This window comes from Telmatherina bonti (assembly GCF_933228915.1).
Source record: "Telmatherina bonti genome assembly, chromosome: 16".
NCBI lineage: Eukaryota > Metazoa > Chordata > Actinopteri > Atheriniformes > Telmatherinidae > Telmatherina > Telmatherina bonti.
This window is the reverse complement of record NC_136614.1, coordinates 21,089,731-21,107,369: the sequence shown is the minus strand read 5'-3', so window position 1 is coordinate 21,107,369 and position 17,639 is coordinate 21,089,731. Positions and strand designations below refer to the sequence as shown.

Below are 17,639 nucleotides of genomic sequence, written 5' to 3'. Positions count from 1 at the left end.
ATTACTTTGTACCTGTATACTGTTTTGCATAAGTGTGAAGCTGAGTCTGTGTTTACCATTGTGAAACTCCAGAGAGGTGTTTTATTTTTTTGTATAAAGATTTCTTAACTGTGAGAAAATGTTAATTTCATTGTGTAAACAATTATAAAAGACTGTAAAATCTAAAAAAGATTTTCCAGTGGTTTCCCTTTGCTGTCAAACGGATTTTAAGAAGAAAAAAAGCTGTAAACTCCGTAAATATGTGCACCTATTGATAGTATTTTTCAGTGGATATTAGTTTCGTTCAGGCAGTAGTTAGTCACCGTCTCTGGCGTCATTAAGGACCCACAGGAGCAACATGGCGACAACAGGCACGAAGTCGGTTCTATTCGTTTGTTTGGGTAAGATAGGTCTTTTAAACAGTTACAGGTGCCATTGTTTTATACAAATATTACGGAATAAGAATAGATCAATTAAAAAAAAAAAAAAAAAAGTAGCTTGTATAATGTTGTTTAGCTGATAAAAGAGCGCCGGTGGAGTGTTTCCGCCATCTAACAGCAGCTACCGCGATGAACTGTCGCACAAAGTTTAAACTTCCTTAAATTTCCGATGTCTTCTGTGCATTTAGGTGTGATATAGACATATTTCCAAACACCGCGTGTTTTTATTCATTAATGTTCTTTTACAGGCAGTAATTGATTTATTTTATGTCACGTCTACTGTCAGAGCTCCATCTTTATACGTTGCTATATAATGTTGAGGGTTTGTCTTTGACTTGGGTACATTTGTTAATAATTAATCCAGATTACGCATGAAACACATAAACCAGCAATAAAACTTCAATTATTCTCATTTTAAATTAATTTAGTCTTATGCTTGACACCATAGTAAGACGGACTGAAAAGTAATCAAACCTTTTGATTTTATTTGCCTCTTGTTGTGGAGGAGCAGCGTTTCGGAGCTTCTCACTCTTTAAAGCAGTGTTTCTCAATTCCGGTCCTTAGTTCCCCCTGCCCTGCATGTTTTATAGGCAACCCTACTTTAACACACCTGAATGAAATAAAGGCCCATTAACAGACTGCAAAGAACTTGATGAGGAAGTTCAATAATCTGACTCAGGTCTTTGGTGGAGGATCATGTCTAAAACATGCAGGGCAGGGGGGCCTGAGGACCGGAATTGAGAAACACTGCTTTAAAGGAAGAGTCCAGCCACCCTGTGGAGGAATCTGTATTTCACTGCTTGTATTCGAGATCTCGTTCTTTTGGTCTCTGCACAGCTCTTGACTACAGGTGACAGTGGGAATGTAGATTGATCAGTAAATCAAGAGCATATTCTTTTCTTTCTTGACCACATTAGACAGGTGTAAAATCTGTGTCAAAGCCGCTGCACTGATGAGCCTGTTGATCCTGCTCCATGTTTTCATCAGCTGTGAACAAGAGGTGCTTGAGATCCTCGTTTGAGTCAGGACCTTGTTCCTGATCTGGAGAGGACACTCCACCCTTTTCTGGTGGAAAACCATGGTCTCGGGAGGTGCAGATTTTAATGAGTGCAGTGAGCAATCCAACAGGATCACACTATCTGTAAAAAAGCAGGAGGCCCAATCCCGAGGCTGTTAAACTGAACCAAAACTGTAACTGAATCCATCGTATTGAGACTACTTTCTGACCAATAGTCACAGGTCACATAACTATGACTTTGGCAAATAAAATCACCACAGACAAAGGCTGTGCTTTAAATTCAGTTGTATTTACATTAAAATGATAAAAGAGAAGGGTCATTAATACTGCTGTGTGGTCAACTTGAATTAGTGTTGTGATTGGCTGAAAACACAGAAACATGTCAGAGGGAAAGTCTCTTGTTTGAGAGGCTGCTGTGGTCACTCTCTTTAACAGGATATTTTGATTTGTAGATTAATCCAGAAAAAATAAATTTGTTGCCAGGTGCTTTAAAATCAACTAACCAGGGATATCAATTTAGTCCCAGCGCAGCCTTGCAGATTTTTAGTGTTTCAGCACACCTGAGTCAAATTAAATAGATGCAATACCCTTTTATGCTTTGCACGGTGAATTAGTTTGAGTCAGATGTGTTGGAGCAGGTATACCCTGAAAACTTGTAGGGCTGTGGCCCTCATGGGACCAAATGAAGTAGCCCTGTAATGAATAATAAACAAAAAAAAAAGACAAAATAAATCATAGTAATTTTATGAGCAAATATCCTGCTCATCTTGTTTGCATGCACTTAAAAATAGCTTATATCTCATGCAATGAACATATCTTCATGTCATACAAGGTCCATGTTTCAGCCTGCCCAAACAATTATCATGCCAGTGTGGATTAAGAAATATAATTTGTTTTTTTTTTGGTTAATTAATGTGGGTTTTTTTTTTTTTTTTTTTTTTTTTTTAGATCAGGAGGATTAGAACCTAAAAAAAACCACCCTTAAGTTGCAAAAATGCAAAAAGTTATTAAAATGAAAAATAATGAAATAAGACTAGTGTAAAAAAAAAACACGAGTTATTAATTAACTTTTTAATTTTTACATTACAATTAGATATTAAGTAATGTGAATTTTAAAACGGCCACTATTTATTTCTTTTTTTTTCATCAGGGAATATTTGCAGGTCCCCCATCGCTGAAGCTGTCTTCAAGAAGATGGCAACAGAGGCTGGTGTTGTTGACAAGGTGAAGTCATTGTTAGTTCATGAATGTTTGATTTTGGCAGAAAAAAGTAAAACATTTCTTAACTAGTTTTTTTTTGTTTGTTTGTTTTTACTACAACTGTGAAATTTGGGCCAATACTTCATAAAAAATTCTGACATATTTTAACATTCTTAAGGTAAAAGTTTTAAATTTGTAAATTTCTTAATGTTATTCACATAAGTGTAATGAACAAAGGTATTGTAAAAATCACATAAATTGATCCACTGAAGATCAAATTTTGAAATGATGCAGTTTTTGGTAAATGGTAAACACAATTAACCTGAATAAGATACCTGAACTGGAGTTTAGCAACTGTATTCAGGTAGTTGTCCTCGTAATGGTCATTTACATGCATGCGAATTTGCTATATCTACAGCTTCTTTGTGACAGTGTCTCACTTATGTTAAATGGACTTAAGATTAAAAAAAAAATCTATGATCTTCTTAAAAAATTATTCAGAACATTTGCCAGAGATTTGACTTGTGGAGTTTCTTCTGTTGTTATCTGTAAGACCATGTCCACATTAACATCAGTATTTTACAAAACAGAGGTTTTCCTTTATACATTTCTCAAAACAACTGTATACATAGAAAAAATGACATTAGCTAAAATACTTCTGTGTGTGTGTGGACATGGTCCAAGATTCCACCAGCAAATACTGAACCAACTACAACTTATTTGCATGTAAAATTTTTCTGTTATTGTTCTCCATGCCCTACGTTGTCTAGTGGAGGATAGACAGTGCTGCCACCTCCACCTATGAGATAGGAAACCCTCCAGACCACCGAGGTCAAGCCTGCATGAAGAGGCATGACGTGCCTATGAGGCATGTGGCTAGGCAGGTACGACCACCCTCTACACCTGCCTTAGAAGTAGCTAGCAGCCCGTTTTTGTTCTCTGTTGTTACAGTGGGTCATAGACAGTGGTGCCACATCTGACTGGAATATAGGCAGTTCACCGGATGCCCGTGGTGTAGCCTGCCTCAAGAAGCATGGCATTGAGACGAGCCACAGGGCCCAACAGGTACAAAGCAGATGCCCCGTGGCTCTTCTCACCCTATTCTTATGTTTGTGTATAAAGCTGCTCTGTTAGTTGTATGGCTGGCATCAATTTTCGTGGAGAGATTTAAACTATTAAACTAAAACAAGATTAAAGAATTTGGAGATGAGCGTTTCATTTCACCATCATATACTAGCAGTAAGAATATTGTCAGTGTATTACTATTATATATGTTTTTTCTTCTGAGAATGAAAATTGAATAATGAGCTTTATTTATTTTTGGAGAAATTACAAAACTTTACATTGAACATCATTCATGGACTCTTAACTAGAATTTTACAGAGAACTCTATCTTCCCAGTAAAACCCCATGATGTCTAATTATATGTGTAAATTTTTGAACATGAAAAGTAAAGGAAGACCTGGTTTCCAAAAGGCATCAAGTTAAGAATGGCATGATTCCTTGATATCTAATGTCTACATACTTTTTTCTATTTATTTATTTTTTATTGCCATCCTCTGCACTTTTAGGATAATGCAAAAACATGAGAACAACTTGTTCCTATTGGTTTATTTGGGATCATTATTCTCTTAAAGGAAACCATCCACTTTTTATCCTAATATTTATTTGCAAGCCGTCCCCTGTGAGTATTCATAGTTTCAGTGTTTTTATTTAATTTGCTGTAGCCTCTATCAGTTCGAGCAGGGATGTCAAATTCCAGTCCTTGAGGCCCGGTTAACCGGCTGGTTTTTGTGGTTTCCCTCTACCAACTCAGCTGATACAAATCAAATAGATCCAGCTGCTTATTGTCAACCTGTAAATTAATTTTGGTCAGGTGTGTTGGAGCATGGAGACTACAAAAACCTGCAGGATACCGGTCTTCAAGGATTGGAGTTTGACACCTGTGTGTTAGAGATTCCTGCATATGCTGGTGTATATAGATGGGATACCAGAGCTAAATTATCTGCAAGGTCAAGATCTTCTAGTGAAGGAATCCCCAACTCTGGTATTCCAGGGCCGCTGTCCTGGTGTTATTGAATGTTTCCCACTTACTATACTATACTATGACAGAAAGGGATCTTATCAGGGTCTCTACGTTTCACAAAGAATCTCTAAAGAAAAGTAGATATATTCTGTCCAGAAACCATCTGTAGTGATGAGTTGCTTGAAAGATGCAAACTGTCATCATGTGGCAACGCTGGAAGTGGATTGGGCATGTCAGTAGAAAACCTGTAGACAACATCTCATAAATATCTCTTCATTGGACACCAAAAGACAAGTGCAAAGGGGGAAGGGCCAAAAACATCTGGTATTGAATGAGATGAAAACTATGAATCAGATCTGGAAAACGGGAATGGAGTTGGCCCAAAATCTTCTGGCATGGCAATCCTTCATTGATCTTCCACTTCCCAGCTAGGCACAAAAAGGCAGAAGAAGAAATTACACCTTCACTGTGCTACTGGCTGCAGCACAAGCCCAAAGCCTCTAACCCCTTTCTTTAAATTTTTAGAGTTTGCTTCTTGAAACTCTTGCAGCCAAAAACTTCTATTATGATTTAATCAGATCACAGATCATTTCCACACTGCACTCCAACTGCTTTATTAAGATGTTTATTTGTAGTGTCTTTCTAAATCATAGATAATCACCTGTTAAGCAGTACTATGAATAGATGTCTTCTAAGGTTTTTGTCCTCTTGCAGATCTCATTTTAACCTCCACCCTTTTAATTAACTTCCATTTCTTTATTCCAAGTTTTAGACATTATTTACGAAATAGTGACTGCTGATTGATTGTTAGGGTGAGTTTTTTGGAGTCAGAAGATTTATAAACCTTGGAACGCCACATCACCTCGCCTTTCCTTGAAGAGCCAGGACTTCAATCTCATTAAGTTATGAGTTGAAGGTAGATGTTACCTATAGGGCATATGTCCACATGTGGTTTTGTCCTTGCAGAAGAGTGTTGATATAAATCTTGAGAGCACTTAATCCCAGACTTTAAAAAAGACAAACAACAACCCAGGAATTTCAGTGTCCGGTAAAACTTCTTCTATATATTTAGGTTTTCTGTGTTGTGATAGCTTTTTTTCCACAAACAATCCCATTAATCCCATGATTGAATGATTTAGCTTGGACTTTTCGTCCATTATTGTTTTTTTTAACGTTTATTTGCATTGGATACAGTTTGTGGTGTGAAACAAAACCTGCTGGCTGCTTCTGTGTCCATACTGCTGTGCAAAATGTCAGTACCTGTGGTGTTTATGATATATTGATGTAGCCAATGTAGCAATCACCATATCACACATGTTTCAAATCCTGAAACAGGCCTGAAATTACATCAAGATGTTTGTCCATGTAAGGCCTTCAGGCTTTATGCCGTGCTGGCTCATCCTCAGAGCAAGTCCTACTCCCCAGTGCCCTTAAAGCACTACCCCTCCTTCCCCCACTTTTTTTTCTTTTTTGTTTTTTCATGAGAAAGCTTCAGGGTTTCACCCACCTCTTTGGTTTGTCTCATAGCAAACCTTTTCCGTCAGACCCACATCTAATCTCCTTAAATCAGGTATGGGAAGGCTGGACCCCTTGGCTTAAACCCAGCCAAATCCCCACAATAAGCTTTGACAAGCTTTTGCCCTTTTCCTCCATCAGCCTTTAAGTTTCTGTCACTGACTTTTTGCTCCCACCCTCCCACTTGGCTGGACTTCTGGTACGATCAGCAGACAAACCAAGCGCGACAGACTTTATGCAGACAACCGCGTCACCAAATAAACAGATTTGTTTGTGTGATGAAAGAAAAATTCTCAGAGTTGTTTGGAATGTTTTTATTTTCACTGTCTTGTCAAAAACTGCCAACCAGATATTAAATTGAAGTGAGTTGACATTTTGATTTCATACTCATCAGTATGTTATCGTTGAATCAACATTGAAGGAATGAGCATCATTTTAGCCAAAATACCATCATCTTGCTGTAATTGCATTAATTTTGCCTGGCGTTTTTAATAAAAAATAAATAAAACTTTTATGATGGAAAAATATTTTTTCTTGCGGGCCCCTTTTCTATCATCTTTGGCAAAAAGTGTAAATATTTGTTAGTAATCAAGTCACTACTAAGGAAATATTTCTATGAACATAGGTTTGTTTATGCTGCATGGCATATTAAAGAATTTAACAACTATAACCTTATCAGGTAACAAAACCTTTCTTGTGCAGCATTCTTTTCTGTACAATCAGCTCCAGTAGCTTCAATTGTCTCCCAGCCCAGAACCAGCCTTCTGGATTATTTTGTTCAGTTTCTGGCACTTATACAGATCCAAAGCAGATTCCACTTTCCACAATATCCTTGTAGAAGATATTCCACATCTTGGGTCTTGATATTCAAGTGTCTTTGCTACCTTAAATAGTAGATTCTTGCTTTGTTTGCTAGTCATGAAGTGTTCACTCTCTTGTTGAGGTGAAGGGATGACAGTCTCTTGAGGTCTTTCATCATGTGAGATGTTTGGATATCTGTAGGCAGAAGCTTTTTCCTGATGCTTCAGAAACCCAGTGGCTAACACCATTTGAACCTGCAGCATTGGTCCGGTTCAGTCTCTTCAGTTGCTTCTTCAACTGACTTTAGGAAAAATATGGGATAGAGGGGCAGGAAGAGGGATGTCTGTGTTTTGATATGTGGGATGTAAGACTGTGTTAAGGTCCGTGAGTGAGCTACAGGGAAACTAGAGTTTGAAGGTGCGACATGAAAGCTCTTTTCTAACCTTAAACCAGTAGTCCTTGCACTGTATAATTGTTTTAGTTGATTTGTTTTGTCAGGAGGCTTTCTTTCGTAATGTTTAGCAGCCTATATGCAGGTTAGTGATAAAAGGTTTGTTAGACCATAGGATCTAAGACAACAGGAACTTTCACAACAGACATACAGACTTACAATACACTCTTGTCATCAATAATATCAACAATATGCACTGCTCAAAAAATGAAAGGGAACACTAAAGTAACACATTGTAGATCTGAATGAATGAAATATTTTTATCAAATACTTTGTTCTTTCCATAGTTGAATGTGCTGCCAACAAAATCACACAAAAATTATCAATGAAAGTCAAAGGAATCAACCCATGGAGGTCTGGATTTGGAGTTATACTCAAAATGAAAGTGGGAAAACACACTACAGGCAGATCTAACTTTGATGTAATGTCCTTTAAACAAGTCAAAATGAGGCACACTATGGTGTGCGGCCTTCGCGTGCCTGTATGACCTCCCTACAACGCCTGGGCATGCTCCTGATGAGGCAGCGGATGTTCTCCTGAGTGATGTCCTAGATGTGCTCAATTGGATTGAGGTCTGGGGAACGGGCGGGCCAGTCCATAACATCAATGCCTTCGTGGCAAATTTGCCGATCTTGGTTATCTCTGGCAAATGCCAAATGTCCTGCACGGTGTTGGGCTGTAAGCACAATCCCCACCTGTGGATGTCGGGCCCTCATACCACCCTCATGAAGTCTGTTTCTGACTGTTTGAGCAGACACATGCACATTTGTGGCCTGCTGGAGCTCATTTTGCAGGGCTCTGGCAGTACTCCTCTTGTTCCTCCTTGCACAAAGAAGGAGGTGGCGGTCCTGCTGCTTGGTTGTTGCCCACCCATGGCCTCCTCCAAACCTGCTGATGTACTGGCCTGTCTCCATGCTCTGGACACTACGCTGACAGACACAGCAAACCTTCTTGCCACAGCTCGCATTGATGTGCCATCCTGGATGAGCGGCACTACCTGAGCCACTTATGTGGGTTATAGACTCCGTCTCATGCTACCACTAAAGTGAAAGCACCGCCAGCATTCAAAAGTCACCAAGACATCAGCCAGAAAACATCGGAACTGAGAAGTGGTCTGTGGTCACCACCTGCAGAACCACTCCTTTATTGGGTGTGTCTTGCCAATTGCCTGCATGTGAAATTGGTTTTCAATCAGTGTTGCTTCCTAAATGGACAGTTTGATTTCACAGAAGTGTGGTTGACTTGGAGTTACATTGTGTTGTTTAAGTGTTCCCTTTATTTTTTTGAGCAGTGTATATAGCTTGATGGTGAGGGTGAACAAGTATCATGGACCATGAAGCAGCAAAATGTGATTTTACACTTTTTTCCTGCAGTGACATGTCAAAGAGTTCTCAATGAAAGACGCCCATTGGTTTATTATTACTTGTACAGTCCCATCCCCTCATGGCTTCTTTAGGGTTTTTGTCTTCAGGGATCTGTCAGAGCTAGAACCAGTATGAATCTCTACTCATTCCTCCTTTGCAGCGAAAGCCTCCCTTCTCTCTCTCAGCCAGATATTTCAGAAGTCAACCTAAGATCTTTGCCAGCACTGCAGAGTCCTCACATGAGGCCCTTTTAAATACAGGATTATTGCCGCTTCATTTAAACTGTGAGAGCGCCAGGTCAGCAGGAGCACAGAGATCAACAGGCACTATGATCAGCATAGATTACCACTGTGTGAGAGCGAGAGATGTAAAGTGCTGTTCACACCAAGAGCATTAACTCTTAACGAAAACTTTAGAAATATGTGATTGTTTTATTTAGAATGGATGAAAAAGTCCACATAACTTTAATGGCTTACAACATTGTTGGGACGTTCCTTGGAGTAATTTAATGCATGATCTTAAATTTAAACACATGACATAATTGACAGCCAGTCAAAATACAGCCAGAGTCATGTTCTCTCCTCAGCAGTGCTGAAAGATGGACAGCTCCAAGGCTGCGATTCACACTGTTTTCTCATTTCTGATCTTTTACAGTGCTTTAAAGCAATACTACATAAGTCTCCTTCATAAAGCTCCATGTCATTCTTCTAACCATCATTGACTTGCAGCGTCCAGAAGCTGAGTAACCACACGTTTGAGTTTAGAAACCTGGAGATCCAGTTATAGCTGCGTTTTTCCTTTATTGGACAGTGTCACGTGCTAGCAACTTTAAATTAATGCATTAGTTGTTTTGACTCAAAGTGCTTGTCATAAAGCATTAAATCCATTACATTGGGTGAAAGAAACATTATAAAGTAATAAAAAAAAAAAACTAAAAAAAAAAACTAAAAGGAACAAAAGAAATAAAACAAGCTGAAAACACAGCATAATTCATACAGTGGGGTACATAATTGGATAAAGATGGGAACTATCATCGTCATCGTCACCATGTCGATGTACAAATGTAAGAAAAGATACAAAAAGGAAAAAAACTCTTAAAAAAAAAAAAGCAGAGGAAAATACAAATATTTTAATATGAGACAACAGTTGACATGGGCTGACTTTTACTTACTGCAGAAAGCTCAGTCAAGAGACAGGATGCAAAATGAATACCATAATACCTTCATGAAGGAGATATCACAAAATGAGAATCTGCCAAAGTTTAGTACTCAAGATAAAAATCTAAATCAGATTTTTTTTATTTGTCCCAGTTGTTGCATCTTAATTCATTACGTTTCAGTTATAGGTGAAACATTTTAAACTGCATGTGAACCAAAGCAAAAAACAAAACTGACATACCGCCCAATGATGCTTGATGATAGTTTAATCTTATTTGTGAAGATTAATTGATGTCTTGTGATGATTAACTTACTAAAGGATTAATATGGAATCTCTGTGTGTTTGCAAGAAAAACAATTAGAGGAAAATTGTAAACATGAAGGAACGTGATTAAATGCAGTTGTAATAAAATTCCTGTATGTCAATGCAAGAAAACATTACTTTTTTTTTTCTTTTCTTATTTTGTCTTTTGTCTTTTCAGCTTCTTCTGCCAACAAGTTGATTCATCAATAAAAATTACCAGTATAGTGGTTGTTTTTTATTTATTCATGTATTTTAATTGTTTTAATTGATTCTCTTTCCCTGAAGTCTTCTCCCAACAATACATGCACTTAACACTCCCTCACAGATGTGTGCATCAGGCCCATTTTGCAACCTACTTTTCAAGAATTTATTAAAGAATCTTGAATGATTTATTAGACTTCAGGCAACAATAATTGAAACTTACACAAAAAATATTGTGTACATTTAAAACAAAAACATGTTGATGCTGATGTGCATTAAATAACAGGGAAACTTCTAAAAGTTTGGATCCACACACTTCCTCTTAAATTGTAAAATATGATATTGACAATTTCAGAAGACAATTTCTGTGCACTTGTTGATTAATATTTATGTGATAGCTATAACTACTGCATTTTCTATATCTTGTTCACTCACAACTTGAAATACAAGAACAGACACAACAAAAAACAACAAAATTCCTCTTGGAGGTTAAACCGAATAGTCAAGAGGAGAGTCAGAAGATTTTATTTGACTTTATGCTACATGTAGTGAAATACTCTGCAGGAAAACAAAAAGATGAAGCAAGCTTTTTTATTTGACTGAGGCATAGGATTATAATACTTGTCAACTGTATCTTAACTTTTTATCTTTACCAGGGTAATTCACACTTTGAATTGTGCAGTTGTGCTATGCAAATAAAATCGCCATGCCTCTAAGCAAAATTAATTCCCTCCAAATTAACATATTATATGACTTGGTGCTCATAGATGTTATTTTTGAATACATATAACTTCCTGCAGTTGTTTGGCCACAAAGCAACGCAGCTCTGATACATTGTGAGGATCAGGATTGTAGAACTGGATTCCACATATGCATAGTTTTCTGGTAATTCTTCATGCACCAGTGAAGGTTTTGTTTTGAGAACTAATGACAGAATGTAAATACATCAAATATCTTCTTCTGAAAAAGCCATCAACAATAGATTTTATGAAGACCGGCTCCCCTTGCAGGGCCTGTTTTAAAGATTTTTTTTCATAAATATGGGAATGACCCAGAGAAGACGGTCTTTGATAACAAATTTTGTTTACAGCCTGTGATTCTCCTTTTTGTGAAGGACCAGAGGGAGTCTCTAGTGTCTGTACTGTTTCCACTCAGTGCCAAAAGTAATATTTGCTTTGTTCTGCATTTCTATCCCTCTTCCAGGTGACCAAGGACGACTTCATGAGTTTCGAGTACATTCTTTGTATGGATGAGAGCAATTTGAGGTACAGTTATTTCAGCCCACAGCAGCAGTGTTTATTTTTTCTGAGAGTTTCAATCACAGTTGGACACACAGGCACTGAAAACACTGGTATCATGTGTTACGTGTCCCATCTAGCTCAAATGTCTGATTTGGGCTTTGAAAGGGGTTGTTTTTGGTTGTCAACAGGCTGGACATCCATCTGTGCTGTTCATTCACATAAGAATGGTGGCAACACTGAACTTGTTGGTGAATGCCTCCCTTTAATGAGCGATATTCTTTCTTAATCTCTTTTCAAAGGTCAGGGGGAGGGATATTTTTTGCTACTTTGAACGTTTAGGGATCATTTTGAGATCACATGCCTAGGGCAGATCTGATCTGTAAGCAGCTTACTGAGTTCTTTGGATGCCTCGTCTTTGCTCTTTGGGTATTTTTTTTATCCTCCCTTTCCTCTACATAATTTTTCCACAGACTAAAAGATTTCTTAACTATTTGACCTCCTGATTGGCATGGTTAGTTTTTGCATAGTTTGGATAGTTTTAAAGGTTATTAATTGTAATAGTTCCACACTGATTGATCTTGCTTTTTGTATAGATAATTGTTAATGATTTGAGACAATAATAATAAGAATATCTGAAATACATGATTCCAGTTTTGGTCATACAAGACTGGATGATATGCTTCATTCATATCTACTTGCATGCTGATACTGAATGTTTCTCATAATGATCCAGAAGTCACACGCTGAAACCTTAAAGTGTTGTCTTTTGCTCTGTTTTCTTTTTCTCACAGTGACTTGAAAAGGAAGGCAAACTCTGTGAAAAACTACAGAGCAAAGATTGAACTTCTTGGCTCATATGACCCTCAGAAGCAGCTGATCATCAAAGACCCATATTATGTAAATATATACTCAAAACTTTCATATTTAATGTTAGCGAATAAAGATGATTCTTTGGGGTTTTTATTGTGTCAATCAGCCTATTAAGAAGAGGAACTTGATAGTGTTGAGTCTGCAGTACATGCTGTGTAAATACTTCAAGCTCAAACAACCAAACATGTCTGGATGTGTAACTGTAGCAAAAGGTGAAACAGCAAGTTTAGGTCATTTTGATGAATTGTGGACATGGCCAGTGTGTACATAATTGTATTGTGTAAGATTTCAATTTCTGTTAACTCAAATGTATCTATCAATTCCATCCAATTCATCTGAAGGTGCATAAACCATTGACAGCACTATGACTAGAAAAATGATTACCCTATAAAAAAAGAGAGAGAAATATTTGAGTCTCATTACAATTTATTTTTTTAATGTTTTAATATACTTTTTGTAATAAGTACAATTTTTTATTTTGCTTCGCATTTTTCTATAAATAACAATAACCATATCTAATGCTACAATTGAGTTTTGTTTGTTTTTTTAGATTATTGGATGTGCAGTTGGAATTGGGTGCAGTCAAAAGATTTAGAAATGAGATGGATAAAAACAGCGTCCCAGAAATGCTGATTTAAAAAAAAAAAAAAAAAAAAATGTAATCATTTAATTAAAGTTGTAAAGGTAAGAAATTCTGTGTTTACATTATCTATGGTAAATAACTTGCAAACTTGCAATAACTTGGCAAAGCCAAACACTGCTGTTCCATATGCTGTGTATATTGTACAAGCATGGCTGTAATGATAAGATCAGGTGCTAAACTGGCCTGTTGGCAGTTCAGACTTGTTACCCACTGAAAAGATTTGGAGAAATCTTTATAAGAAAAACAGATCAAATCTGTTATGTTTCATCAGATCTAATTAGATTATTGGTTATCCCAGCAGTCTTTGAGCGAAAGGTAGGGAACACGCTATTGTGTACATTACACTATTGTGTACATTTAAAACAAACACATGTTGATGCTGATGTTCTGAATAATGGGGAAACTTCTAAAAGTTTGGATCCACACACTTCCTCTTAAATCGTAAAATATGATATTGACAATTTCAGAAGACAATTTCTGTGCAATTGTTGATTAATATTTATGTGATAGATATAACTACTGCACTTTCTATATTGTTCACTCACAACTTGAAATACAAGAACAGACACAATAAAAAACAACAAAATTCCTCTTGGAGGTTAAACAGAATAGTCAAGAGGAGAGTCAGAAGAACAGTTTGTTTCTTTAAGGTCCCATCGCTCATAATAAAGTCAGAAAAATGGCTTTCAGGCCCACTGAAACCAAATGTAATATGGTCTGGTGATAAATAATGGATTTAACAACATAAAACAGCTTTGTTCAGCCCTTCCTTTATGGCGGCGCTCCTAAAATGATTTCAGGCAGTACCATGAGAATGCTTTAATAGACATGATGAAGAGCAGGAAATGTTAAACAGAACAGTCATTTATTTGTATTTATGGTTTTGGATGGACTGTGTCAGTGTTCAGGTGCATCTGGTAGTTATATAAACAAATCACTGTCTACTGGGAGAATTGGAATCTGTTCTCGGCACGTTTCATGCAAGAAACAACCTCAAAATAAAACTGCAGAATGTAGAAATAAAATGGATCAGCTGCTTGCTTAAAGACCCCCTATCCCACACAAAAATAAATAAATAAAAGTGTTCAGATAGGTCCATACTGCAGCACAGTACACATACAGAGCCGTTGTTTACTTACTTGAACAAAACCATACGAAATATTTTCTGGTTTCCGATTGGTTTGGCTTTTCCCGCTACATTTCTCACTGGACTCTTGTTCTTTACATGCTGTTTCTGCATTAGAACGCCCTGCCAGATGATTTGGACAATGGTTCTTGGCTGCTTTTTATCTTCATGAGGGTTGTGAGTGAAAAAAGGCAGAAGTTGGAGAAGTGCAGAATGAAAAGGAGGAGAAGGCTTGAAAAGTTAAAGCAGCAGCAGCGATAACTCAACAACAAACGTGTAGGAAATGTGTCCTCTTGCTTCAGACTTGCATGTTTTCAAAAAGCGTTTCAATAAATATTAAAGCATCTCAAAAGTAATCCACATTTTTATAGGTGTTCTTGGATAGAAGATGTGTGGCTAGAATTTTGTTGGACTAATCGTGCTGCATTTGTTCGTGTCTTTATTACTGTGACATGTCTTGGAATCTGGGTCCCAAATAAAACAGTCATCATGTTATTAGGACGTGGCTGGAAGAGGAGCTACTGTTTATACCACTGTAGACACTTGTATTATATTATCATTCAGGCCTTATGTTTGTTTATGTAGCTATCAGAGTTAGTGTTCTTATAAGTCTCCTTACTTCAGCTGTTGATAATCGGTATGCTTTTGGAGTATTTGTAAGCATGTTGGACGTTTGACGTCACTGAGCTATGCTCCCTCACCATTGCTCATTTTGCCATGATGCCAAGCAGTCAGACCATCACTGTCATCCTGTCAGGATAAATGCAGACATGTTTATTTTCTCGTTGGATGTAATGATTAAATTGTAGCCTGACTGAAGACATCCTATTCTGTTTTGTACCAAAACTGACAGATTGATTACCAGTTGTTTTTTTTTTGTTTTTTTTTTTACCCATAAAAAGATCCAGACAAACACTTTAGTAAAATGATTTAATCTCTTCCCAGGACTGTCAGAAAACTGAAGTTTAACCATTTGGATGTTTGTAAATGATATGGCTAGATGTATTGTTAGTGATGCTAGCAGTCTCGTGTCTGCATGTTGGTCCACTCTGAAATCCCAACACCAATTTGAGGGTTTTCCCCAGTAATAGTTTCAACACAATGTTGAGAGAATAAATTCCTCGTTCTTTAGAGGCTAGTACTTATTTTCCTAAGCAAAATATTTGAACATTGGCGCCAAGTTTGATTTAATCAAATGTGAAATAGATTGATTTTATGATGACTTGTCTTTTAGCACCACAGTGGAGCCATTTTATTTGGGAAGTTTCATTAACTTCTTAAGACCAATACTACTAGTTATGTCGCTTTTTCAGACATGCATAGATTGCAGTTGTTTGTTGAATGTTTTTGTTTTTTTTAAAAGAAGGAAAAATGTTAACAAGTTTTTATCCCAAATCACAATAAACTAAAAAGAATTAGTATTTAAAAAGCATTGTTGCTGCTTTTGGAGTTGCAAGACTCTTTTCTTAAATATTGTGTAATCAAATTGTGTAGACTCCGCTTCAGTTCTTGATTAGTTACGGCCACTTGGCATCAGTGACCATTTGACACTTAATGAGTAAAAATTTATTTTTGTGCTACGTTTGGTACTATAATTTTATTGGTTTTGTGTGTATTACATTGACATCCTAAATAAAGCTTTTCTTTTTTTCTTTTTCTTTTTTTTTTTTTTTGCATTACATCCGTATAAATGTCTTTGCTATGTTTCCATTCTTTGCTGTCTTCAATAGATGTAAGTAGTGACTTAACTCTAAACTCTTGGCTGAAACTTCACTTCTCTTTTCCTTCATCTTTTTCTCTTAGGGAAGTGATGAAGACTTTGAAAAGGTGTACGAGCAGTGTGTACGATGCTGCAAAGCTTTTCTTGAGGTGAACTCCTAACAGCGCCAAAACCCTGACAACATCTTTCATCTAAGTCTGATAAATAATGAAGAAATATCAACTTAATATGTAACAGAAGCACTTATCAGTATAAACACATTGTTACTGTCACTGAAAGACCACCAGACTACTCTTGAGTGTTTCAAATGTTATGAAAGCTACATATAGTGTACATTCAGAGCAATGCTGCATATTTGAGTTTGTGGGCTGTAAGTTCTGATGTTTCATTAAAACAAATAAAGGGACTTTGGCCTGTGTTTTGTTTTTCTTGTTTTTCTTTTTTAATCTTATTTAACTGTTTAGCACAAATAGACAGTGAAGATTCAGCAGAAAAAGGCTGCAACTGGTGTGAAACTCATTCTGAGTTAACAGGGTTCTGCGTTCACCAGGTATTTCTAACTGGATGGAGCTTTTCCACTTAAAGGCGACAGTACTCTAAATATTTGGTGTTAAAATGGATCAAAGTATTGAGAACAATGGGAAAGAATGAATAATATAAAGCTTAAAATTACTTTTTTTTGTTTGTTTTAATACTGAAGAAGTCTGATGTAACTACTGTGTCTTCTGACAAGTCATTGTAACCATCACATCCGTTATAAAACAAACCACATGAAGAGCTCTGAGTATCCTCAGATGCCGCTCATTTAAACAGAAAACAAGCAGATGCATGTCAAAATTTATTTATTTTAGTTTTTTTTGTACAAATTCTTTTGAGATTGGGGTGTTCCACACATCATGTGAACCCTTCTGAAATGTTTGCTTCCTCATGCTTCTGCACGTTGCGGTGCATATCCATTACGGTTATTCACTCTAACCTAATTAGTTACGAAGTTTCCTCCATGGGTTTATTCTCTTTCTGCATGACAATATTTCCACTCTTTTGTGGTCTCTGTCCCTTTCATTAATTAATTCATTCATTCATTTTCTATGCAGCTTAATCCAATTCAAGGTCGCAAGGAAGCTGGAACCTATCCCAGCAGTTAGCAGGCAAGAGGCAGGGGCCACCATTGGACTGGTCACCAGTCCATCGCAGGGGAAACAGCACGGGGAAAACATGCAAACTTGGCACAGAAAGGCCCCTGTTCTACCTCCCCTGTTTCCTTCCCTTCATCGCTGTCTTTTTTATTTTGTTAGTTTTGGACAACAAAGCACAATTTAAATATGTTTTGTTTTCAATTAAATTTTGTGTTTAATCAACTGGTAAATCACTACATTCCCTTTTTACATGCGCAATATTCAGATTGTCCTAAATGATGATTCCAACCCTGAAATTAGAAGCAGGACACCTGTCCAGCAGATTTTTACTTTAAGGGTCTGAATCTAGGAGTTCAGCTTAGATACACTCCTGCTGTATAATATGCACGGTTTCAGTGGTGTTTTACTTGGATGGTTTGGTTACCCTGATACTAGCTAACTAATCTA

At 37.0% G+C, this 17,639-nt stretch overlaps 1 protein-coding gene across 2 annotated transcripts; it reads left to right on the top strand.

The window, feature by feature from the left end:
- Window positions 1-320: 320 nt before the first annotated feature.
- Window positions 321-16,474, top strand: acp1 (acid phosphatase 1). Of its 2 annotated transcripts, none has more exons than XM_079255760.1 (6): window positions 321-380; window positions 2,588-2,661; window positions 3,589-3,702; window positions 11,660-11,721; window positions 12,489-12,594; window positions 16,140-16,474. In XM_079255760.1, exons 1-6 carry the CDS (start codon window positions 338-340, stop codon window positions 16,215-16,217), a joined length of 477 nt encoding a protein of 158 aa, XP_079111886.1. In that variant the 5' UTR covers window positions 321-337; the 3' UTR covers window positions 16,218-16,474. The 2 variants fall into 2 exon arrangements, with proteins under 2 accessions (XP_079111886.1, XP_079111887.1); XM_079255761.1 differs by lacking the exon at window positions 3,589-3,702 and adding an exon at window positions 3,408-3,521 and having other exon boundaries at window positions 322-380.
- Window positions 16,475-17,639: the final 1,165 nt, after the last annotated feature.